This window comes from Colobus angolensis, unplaced genomic scaffold (assembly GCF_000951035.1).
Source record: "Colobus angolensis palliatus isolate OR3802 unplaced genomic scaffold, Cang.pa_1.0 Scaffold141, whole genome shotgun sequence".
Taxonomy (NCBI): Eukaryota; Metazoa; Chordata; class Mammalia; order Primates; family Cercopithecidae; genus Colobus; species Colobus angolensis.
Genome location: NW_012114500.1, coordinates 665,492 through 675,672, shown reverse-complemented (window position 1 = coordinate 675,672; position 10,181 = coordinate 665,492). Strand labels below are relative to the sequence as shown.

The window sequence follows — 10,181 nt, the reverse complement described above, 5'->3', positions numbered from 1 at the left end:
AGGAGAATGGCGTAAACCCAGGAGGCGGAGCTTGCAGTGAGCTGAGATCCGGCCACTGCACTCCAGCCTGGGCGACAGAGCGAGACTCTGTCTCAGAAAAACAAAAAAAACAAAAAAAACAAAAAAAAACACCATCTATATATGTATTAATAATTGTGTAAACTATACAATAATACGAGAGATCATAGAAGCTAGAGCACATTGCACATGGTAGGGATGAATAGAGAGCAATGAAGTAACAACTTTTACTAAGCAGTAAACTCCCAAAGTTTAGAAGAAAAAGATTTAAACATTCTAATAGCCTTTTGGCAATTAAAAAAAAAATGGTTCTCCCAGTAATCAGAAAAAATTTTATTTAGAGATGTAATGTTTGTCTATTGAAACACTGAATAAATAAATATTCATATCAATGAAGCTTTCTCCTCCTTATTTAAAATCATACAAAATACACAAATAAGATGCAGGTTCATATCTTAGTTTGAGTGGGCTTTTCAGAGACTAATATTTCAAAATGCCCCTTTATGTGGTACCCTGGAGATTTTCTTATAACTCTGGGAAAATGCACTAAGACTGGTAAAAAATAAACTTCTTATGTAAAAAGGAAGAATGGCAATTGTGAAAAAGACGCTAAAAAGAAACTTCAAAGACCTACCTTGACTTTAAGCAACTCAATTTTAGGAGAAAGTACATATTTAAGTAGCAAAATTTGGAAACCAATTCTCTAAAAACTACTGACATCTGCAAAACCTGAATCTCATGGAAAAGCTTTGTAAAACTCAAATGGTAGGAATACCCCTGTTTGAAGGCCACTGGTTTAAAGAATATTCTTAAAAGACTGTTCTACAGAGTGTCAAATCAACAGAACTACTTGCATTTGGTAGTTTAAAACAAGCAAACATACTGAAATGGAATTTTAGATAAAGAATAGATGTAAGAATAGAAGTTTTTGGGAAAATAGAAATTCAAGTCACTTGTAGGACTTATCGCTGAGACTCAATAAGGACACATCCAAGCCAAGATTAATCATAAACTCACCATGTAAACGGTTGAACTTAAATCTCTCACTCCCAGAGGCAAAATCTCTGCACTCCAGCCTACCTCCTTAACACTGCTGGCACACCTCATCAGGAGCACAGAAATCATTTCAGTCTGAAGACCCCCAAATTTATCACAATCCCTCGAACAAGTGTAGTATTACTGTAAAAAAGCTTTACTCTAAAATAGAAAGATATCTCATAGCTCAACTATTACAGAAATGAATAACTTAGAAAACTTACCCACTGTGTGAAAACATAAACAGCAAGTAACACTATCATCATCATTAAAGCAAATTGAACCCGGCTGTCCAAGGTCAGAGATATCACAGACAACGGTAAGAATAATGACTATGTACATGGAGCAACTTGTTTCATTTTACTGTTCTGTACAGACTAATTCAGGACTTTCTGAATGTATTATAGAGCATCCTCTGGATCTACATCTTGGACTGTGTTTTAATCACCATGAGAAAAGGTCCAAGATAGACCCAAGTTTTAATGAATTACGCACTATATTGTAGTACAACACATTGAGCTGACATACCAAACTGGTTTCCTTTGAGTCACAACCTCAACTGCTACCAGGAACAGGAAAACATCTAAATGTGGAAGCATGTTGGGTGTAAGGTAACAGAGAATGATGAAAGCACATTCCATTCGAAAGACACTCAGTTATTTGTTAATACCACAAACCAAACAAAAACATATCTGGGAATGAATCTGTGAAACCTACTAAGGTTAAAATTTTACTTGTTTGGCTTTCAAAACATATTCAACAGATTCAAATTCAATAAATATTTACGGCCGGGCTCGGTGGCTCACGCCTGTAATCCCAGCACTTTGGGAGGCCGAGGTGGGTGGATCACAAGGTCAAGAGATCGAGACCATCCTGACCAACATGGTGAAACCGTCTCTACCAAAAATACAAAAATTATCTGGGCATGGTGGTGTGTGCCTGTAGTCCCAGCTACTCAGGAGGCTGGGGCAGGAGAATCGTTTGAACCCAGAAGGCAGAGGTTGCAGTGAGCCGAGATCGCGCCACTGCATTCCAGCCTGGCGACAGAGTGAGAGACTGTCTCAAAATAAATAAAAAAATAAAATAAAAGATAAGTATGTACAAAGTGCCCACTAGGTAGAAGGTATATATCATTAGAATGAGACAATGCCTATTAAATGTTATTGTTGCTGGGTGCGCCGGCTCACACCTGTAATCCCACCACTTTGGGAGGCCAAGGCGGGCAGATCACGAGGTCAGGAGTTCAAAACCAGCCTGACCAACATGGTGAAACCCTGTCGCTACTAAAAATACAAAAATTAGCCGGGCATGGTGGTGTGCGCCTGTAGTCCTAGCTACTTAGGAGGCTGAGGCAGTAGAATCGCTTGAACCTGGGAGGCAGAGGTTGCAGTGAGCAGAGATCGCGCCACAGCACTCCAGCCTGGGCGACAGAACGAGACTCTGTCTCAAAAAAAAAAAAAGGAAAAAATGTTATTGTTGTCACAGCAAGTACATTTGCAAAAAGTTACCTCATTATACTTTAGATGTGATTTCAGCAAAGAGAGTAGAATTATACCCAAATTACAGATCAAATATATATCCCTGATTTAATTTATTACATAAAAAAGAAAAACGTATCTACTTCAGGTGTAATATTTTATTTCAGTACCTCAATATTGAAATCAGCTATCACACATATCCACCAACTGATACTTCATTGTCCACCTCTCAGGAGATATTCAAAGTGAGATTAGTTTGATGAAGCATTCTCAGCAAACCAGAACACTGTACTTCATCTTCAAATTTAAGTCAGATCCTTTAATAAGTTACTTCCTAGTCATTATTTTATAGTATTTATGAAATAGTGCAATACATCAGTGAGGTATCATTTAAGAGGCAAATACTCTATAGATTTGGATTTGTCATCCCAATTCCTTGGCATTCAATAATGTAAGTATCTTTAGAGGCATCTTCTTCATCTTCTGATTTCTTCACAATAAATTTAGCCTGAAATCAAAATAGGAGTATATAAGTAATACAAAGAGAGATGGAGGAAACAGCCCACAACTCCAACTTACGTAGGCAGAGAGTTAATGTCAAGCCCATTTTATTGAAAAAACCTATAGAGATACAAAGATCAAATGATTCATGAGAAATTCAATAGCCTAAAGATAACACATTTCATTGTACAACCAGGGTTCTTGTTCAGAGGTATGCATACCTGTGAGTTTTGTCCAAATAGGTATGCCTGGGCCCCTTCCACACACACTGCATCAGAAAGCTCAGATGTGCAGCTTAGGTAAATATCAACTTTGAAACCTCAACTGGTAATTACAATGCATCTGTATTCCCTACACCCTAAAATTTTTCTAAAACATTTCTACTTTTATCTTGTCAAGTAACAAATTACCCTTTAATTTCTTTACATTTTTTCTTGCTAATTTACTTCCCTAATATATCATTCAAAAGATCCAGTTCAGAGAAGGTATGTGGGGAGGAGGGGCGGTGGTGGTGATTAACATCTTCCTTCATCTTTAATGTAAGGGGATTAACATCACATTTTTCACTTGGTAACTAAAGTTGGCTTTGAAATATTTTATCTGTATCATTGTATTTTTTGTATGTTTGTTTTTTGCTTATGAGACAGAGTCTTGCTCTGTTCACCTAGGCTGCAGTGCAGTGGCATGAACACGGCTCACTGCAGCCTTAACTTCCTGGGTTCAAAGGATCCTCCTGCCTCAGCCTCCAGTGTAGCTGGGACCACAGGCACACGCCACCATGCCTGGCTAATTTTTAATTTTGTTGTAGAGACAGGGTCTCACTTTGTTGCCAGGCTGGTCTCAAATTCCTAGGCTGAAGTAATCTACCTGCGTCAGCTTCCTAAAGTGCTGGGATTACAGGCATGAGCCATTGTGCCTGGCCTATATCACTGTATTTTGAAAACATCATTATTTTTAAAGCAAATATGATTCATTTTAACAAAACTAAATTCAGAATCAAAATAACTAGCCAGGTGCAGTGGTGCACACCTATAATCCCAGCTATTCTGAGGTGGAAGGATCACTTGAGCTCAGTTCAGGAGGCCAGCCTGGGCAACACAGGAAGATTCCCCACAACTCCCATCAACATCTTAAAAAAAAAAATCAAAACAATTAAATAGGTTAAGTTTGTGGCAAAAGGATTTCAAATATGCCTAAAATCTTAGGATTCTTGGAAGTACAATTTGGAAACCATCACTCTAGGGCCTTACTGAATGAACAGTAATGTTCAAAAATTCTTTCACTTTCGGCATTTTGTGGTAATGTACTGACACAGAGTGGACATTTGAAATTACTGTTGAATGAATAAGCGCTGAATTCTGAGCTAGATAACCAAATTATTTAATTAGTAATATACATGTATGCACTTATATATTTTTCTAATTACAAACATTATGTAAATACGAAACACAAGTAGCAGCTATGAAAATCATTTCTAGCCTATACATAAACCTACTTAAAACTACAAATATGTAGACCTGAAAGGAGCACAGTGGGCCTATCTAGCTTAAGTCTGATTTTAAGTCTGATTTGCATTGAGACAAAGAAAGATAAGAAACTTGCCCCAAGTCACCCAGTTATACACAAAAAAGCTGAGCAAGATACGAGCTATACACAGGTTCATAGCACTTTCCGTTATGTATACATTTCAAATAACAACTAAGTGTCTACTACATGTAAAGTATTGTAAAAAGTAAAGAATATAATGAATAAAACCTGATCTCTGCTATTAAGGAGATCAATCTATAAGGAGAGACAGACAAGTAACAGTTATAAATACAGCATAAGTAGAATAAAAATAGAGTTCACACTCTTGACATCAAATACAATTTGCCTTTAATTCCCATTAGTCTTTCCTACAATTCAGCTAACACTTACCTGTGTTTCTTAATAACAATTAAAAGTATACATAATTAAAAATCAAACTGGGTGCAGCAGCTCACAGCTGTAATCACAGCACTTTGGGAAGCTGAGGTGGAAGGATCACTTGAGCCCAGGAGTTCAGAGCCAGCCTGGGCAACACAGGGAGATCCATCTCCAAAAAAAAAAAGGCAGGGTGTGGTGGTGCACATCTGCAGTCCTAGCTACTTGATAGGCTGAGATGAAAGGATCACTTGAGCCCAGGAGTTCAGGGCTGCAGTGACCTATGATACTGCCACTGCAATCCAGCCTGGGCAACGGAGCAAGACCCTGTCTCTCAAAAGCAAAAAAGAGTCCGGGCGCAGTGGCTCACACCTGTAATCCCTGCATTTAGGGAGGCTGAGGCAGGCAGATCGCTTGAGGCCAGGAGTTGGAGACCAGCCTAGCCAACATAGTGAAACTCTGTCTCTGCCAAAAAGTACAAAAATTAGCTGGACATGGTGGCACATGCCTGTAATCCCAGCTACTCTGGAGGCTGAGGCAGGAGAACCACTTGAACCTGGGAGGCAGAGGTTGCCGTGAGCCAAGATTGTGCCACTGCACTCCAACCTGGGCTAACAGAGCAAGACTCTATCTTAAGAAAAAAAAAAAAGAGAAAAGAAAAAGGATCATCATACAAATAGGAGTAGGGCAGCAACAGTGGTTTTGTGTTTGGGACATTTCTGTAATGACTAATTTTTAAAATTAGTATGTTACTTTTGTCATTTTAAAAAATGCTTAAGGCTAGGGCTGGGCATGCTGGCTCACACCTGTAATCCTAGTACTTTGGGAGATCAAGGTTGGAGGATTGCTTGAGCCCAGGAGTTCAAGACCAGCCTGGGCAATGTGGCAAGACCCCATCTCTACAAGACATCGAAAAATTAGCCAGGTATGGTGGCATGCTCCTGTAGCCCCAGCTACATGGGAGGCGGAGGTGGGAAGATCATTTGAGAGCCCAGGAGGTTTGTGCCACTGCAATCCAGCCTGGGGAACAGTGTGAGACTCTGTCTCAAAAATAATTTAAAAAATGCTTAAGATTAGCACCCTCCCTCATAAAATTGTTATAAATTTTATATTTAATTATAAAATTACATTATAAAGAATAAGCAAAATGGGAAATATGCTACATGTTACTGAAAGAAGCAAGAAATGAAGCTGTATGCATTAACTGCAAAAAATACAAAGAGAAACAATTTCAGAGAAGAGGAAAACACCTAAATGTCAACAGTGGTTTTACCGGCAAGAGGAAATTATGAGAAGGCTTTTCCCCTCTGTTTTCTATAAAGAAATTACATTAGTTTCATGATGAAATATACCTATTGTTTCTTTCAATTAACAATCCAGGCCAAGCATGGTGGCTCACACCTGTAATCCCAGCACTTTGGGAGGCCAAGGCAGGCAGATCGCCTGGAGCTACGAAGTTTGAGACCAGCCTGAGCAACATGGCGAAACCTTGTCTCTACAAAAAATACAAAAATTAGCTGGGTGTGGTGGCATGTGCCTGTAATCCCAGCTACTTGGAAGGCTGAGGCAGGAGAATCACTTGAGCCTGGGAGGCAGAGGTTGCAGTGAGCCAAGATCATGCCATTGCACTCCAGCCCGGGCAACAGAGTGAGACCCTATCTCAAAAAACAAAAAAAGAAAAAAGAAAAAGAAAAAAAAAAGAATCCTCTAAGAAAGGTATGAATATGAGCTCATACAATGATGAATCCTTCTTCATTAAAAACTGTATGTCAACTTCACTAAATTTCAGAGGACAGTGAATATTAGAGTTTCCACAAATATTCTAGTCTACCAATAGAATCAAGAAAATAAAATGTCTAAAATTTTATAGAAATTTTTTATAGCCAACTATGAATCCCTTGTGATTTGATATCATAGTTCACAACAAAACATCTTTACTTACTCTGTAAGGCAGTACCACACAGTGATTATAACATGGGCTTTGAAGTACGCTTTCCCAGGTTTGCTCAAAGCTCAGCTCTGCCATTAAAAATCCATGTGGCCTTGAACAGTGTAATGAATCTCTCTGCCTCACTTTACTCATATTTATAATGGGAATAATAATAAATAGCCACCTAAAATAAATAGTTATGCTGAGGAAGACAGGTGAGATAAATTGCTAAATTAGCTCAGTGCCTGTCAAACAGGAAACAGGGATAGAAATTATGATTACTATTAAGTTTCCTATTTATTAAAATTTAACCCAAAATTGGCTAAAATAAAAATCAAAATATCAATTTCCCTTTGTAATAGAATACTCACCTTTGCTATTTGTTCAGCAAAATGTATAGCGGTTTGTGTATGGAGTGTAACTGGTCCTGTTTTTATCCTGGAAACTCCATTGGCTAATGCCATGAAAACAATCAGCTATTTAAAAAAGAACAAAAATCTCATATATTTATTAATATTTAGAGTTATAATTCCACTGCTGCCCATAATAAAAATACTACTAGAAATAAAAATTGCTAAAAAATAATTTATATTTCTTTAGGTTTCCAGAAGTACTCAGAAGATGACAGAAAACCTATGTTACCCTAAGTCTGTGAGTGGTACAAAAAGGCTTGGTAGCAGCTCTCAACATAGAATTTTTAAAATTAATATTTACAAGTAAAATATAGAACATTAATATATATACTTAGACAAACTATCTCTGCAAGTTGGTATATATAATACTATGTTTATTCTACTCTCTAAAATTACATTTTAACAGCTGAATAGACAGACTAATACTGGGAGTTTATTGGGAGTTTAAAGTAGACCTGAGCAAGAAGGAAGAGATGAGAAATAACAGAAACTGTCTTAAGAAACAGGTCAAGAAATCTCGAGGAATATATTTCTAAATGTGGACACTACTGATTTGGGATTAAGGGGACAAAAGTATGGTAGAAAGGAAAATCTATAAAGATAAAAGACCATAAAAAAGATATTTGGAAATATTCAATATAATTTCTCACTGTGCGTGAACGTGCTAAGTTTGAGAGGTCTGCGACATGTCCTAGCGGAGGTGTTGACAGGCATAAGGGATATTATGAGTAAGGAGTTAAGGAGAAAGGCCTGGGCTTCGGATATTAAATTGAGAGTTGTCAGCATAAAGACGGTACTTAAGTCATGAGACCGGACAAACTAAGAGAGGGAGCAACTACAGAAAAAGAAAACAAGCATAAGCCGAAGTCCAGGGACTCATCAAAATTTAGAAGTTGGCCGGGCACAGTGGCTCATGGCCCTTAATCTCAAAACTCTGGGAGGCTAAAGTGGGAGGATCACTTGGGTGCCAGAGTTTAAGATTAGCCTGGTCAACATACTGAGACCTCGTTTCTATAAAAATTAAAACAAAAAAAAGTTTTAAATTAGCTAGGCATGACAGCATGTGCCTATAGACCTAGCTACTTAGGAGGCTGAAGCAGGAAGATCACTAGAGACCAGGAATTTGAGAACAGTATGGGCAACATAACAAGGCTCTGTCTTCACCAAAAACAAACAAACAAACAAACAAACAAACAAACAAAAAGGTGTTGAGAAGATGAAAACAACAATAAACTAGCAAAGGAAACTAGAATGTATGGCCAGTGAGGTAGGAAGATAACAACATTTCAGAAACCAAGGGAAGAAAATACTTTAAGAAGGAAGGAGGGATCAATTGTGCAAAACACTGTAGATAGGCAAAGGTAAAGTAAAATGAGGGCTGAAATTTGAGGACTACAAATCCCAGAATATTTTTTTAAATTACTGAAGTAGGACTTGCTAATTAGTGTCTGAAAGTCAATTATTTAAATTGATATTCAATCTAATTACCACATATTCAAATCTAGCAGGTTAGAGGGTTTTTAACCTAAATGTGTCATTACCTGGTCTTGCAGATACTCGTCCACAGTACCACCATGTCTAAGATTTGCTAATAACATTTCAGCAGCTTCAATTCCAACTTTGTCTGCATTTACACCTAAAGGTAAGCACAACATTAAAAAAAATAAATAAATTAATTAATTACTAAGAGACAAAAAGTTTGACATATCCCAGTTAGCACTGGTATACAATTTTTAGGCCTCAAAAACCCACTCAGTGCACCTTTTAGAATAAGATATTTAGTTATTTAATATTCTCAGTGTTTGGGATATGCAAACACTGAAAATATTTATACTTTTAAATGTACTAGTGGAGGAAAATATAGGCTGCGTTGGTCCTATTTAAAATGTACTACTTTATAAAGCCAGTTTACAAATAAGTTATGACCCTATAATGCTATGCCTCAATTTCAAAGTTTAAAACTTGCAGCCAGGCATGGTGGCTCATGCCTGTAATCCCAGGACTTTAGAAGCTAAGGTGGGAGGATCGCTTGAGGCCAGGAGTTCAAGGCTGGCCTGGGCAATGTAGCGAGATGCCATCTACCAAACAAACAAACAGACAAACTCCCCTCCCAAATCCCAGAAAAGCGTGCGTGTTACAATTAGTCTACAGGTTAATTCCACCAGAATTAAATAATTTGGCCCAGTGCAGTGGCTCATGCCTGTAATCCCAGTGCTTTGGGAAGCCGAGGTGGGTGGATCACTTTGAGGTCAGGAGTTTGAGACCAGCCTAGCCAAAATGGCAAAATCCTGTCTCTACTAAAAATGCAAAATTTAGCCAGGTGTGGTGGTGCATGCCTGTAATCCTGCTGCTTGGGAGGCTAAGGCAAGGGAATTACTTGAACCTGGGAGGTGGAGGTTGCAGTAAGCCGAGATTACGCCACTGCACTTCAGACTGGGTGACACAGCAAGACTCCATCTCAAACAAAAAAAAGAATTAAAGAATTTTTTAAAAGTCAGGAAATTATACTTTATGTAAAAAAGAGCATATAACATTATCAGATCAAATATTTTAGAGTTTTATTTCCTCTAAGATTTGAATAGCTATTAGCTTATTTTAAATATGTCAGAATATTTACCCTCTTGCCCCATTTCCTATCTCTCCATACATATCCCAAATCTTTGGTACAACATTGAATACAAAATAAGTCTGTCAGAAGTAGTAGAATTCCACATTATTATTTTAAGGTATTTACTCTAAATGAAAAAATTCTTGGCTGCAAATGAAAACGTCTTATAAAAAATGAAAATGTGGTTAGTTTTGTTTCTATTTTATATTTGCAAATTTACTAGATTATATATAACATTTTCCCCAAAGTGGAAATTGTAGAATTTTAACTCTATTTTTCTTTGTTTTTCTTGTTTT

General features: G+C 37.6%; 1 protein-coding gene across 2 annotated transcripts in view; it reads right to left on the bottom strand.

Moving 5' to 3' along the window:
* Positions 1-1,696: 1,696 nt before the first annotated feature.
* The window catches only part of RTCA (RNA 3'-terminal phosphate cyclase), a 25,384-nt gene continuing 16,899 nt past the window's right edge, over positions 1,697-10,181 (bottom strand). For both annotated transcript variants that reach the window (XM_011935177.1, XM_011935178.1), the window contains 3 exons: positions 8,819-8,913; positions 7,236-7,340; positions 1,697-3,039 (listed from right to left, as the gene is read on the bottom strand). In XM_011935177.1, coding sequence (XP_011790567.1) covers positions 2,938-3,039; positions 7,236-7,340; positions 8,819-8,913 — 302 coding nt within the window. In that variant the 3' untranslated portion in view covers positions 1,697-2,937. The remainder of the gene's footprint in view (positions 3,040-7,235; positions 7,341-8,818; positions 8,914-10,181) is intronic.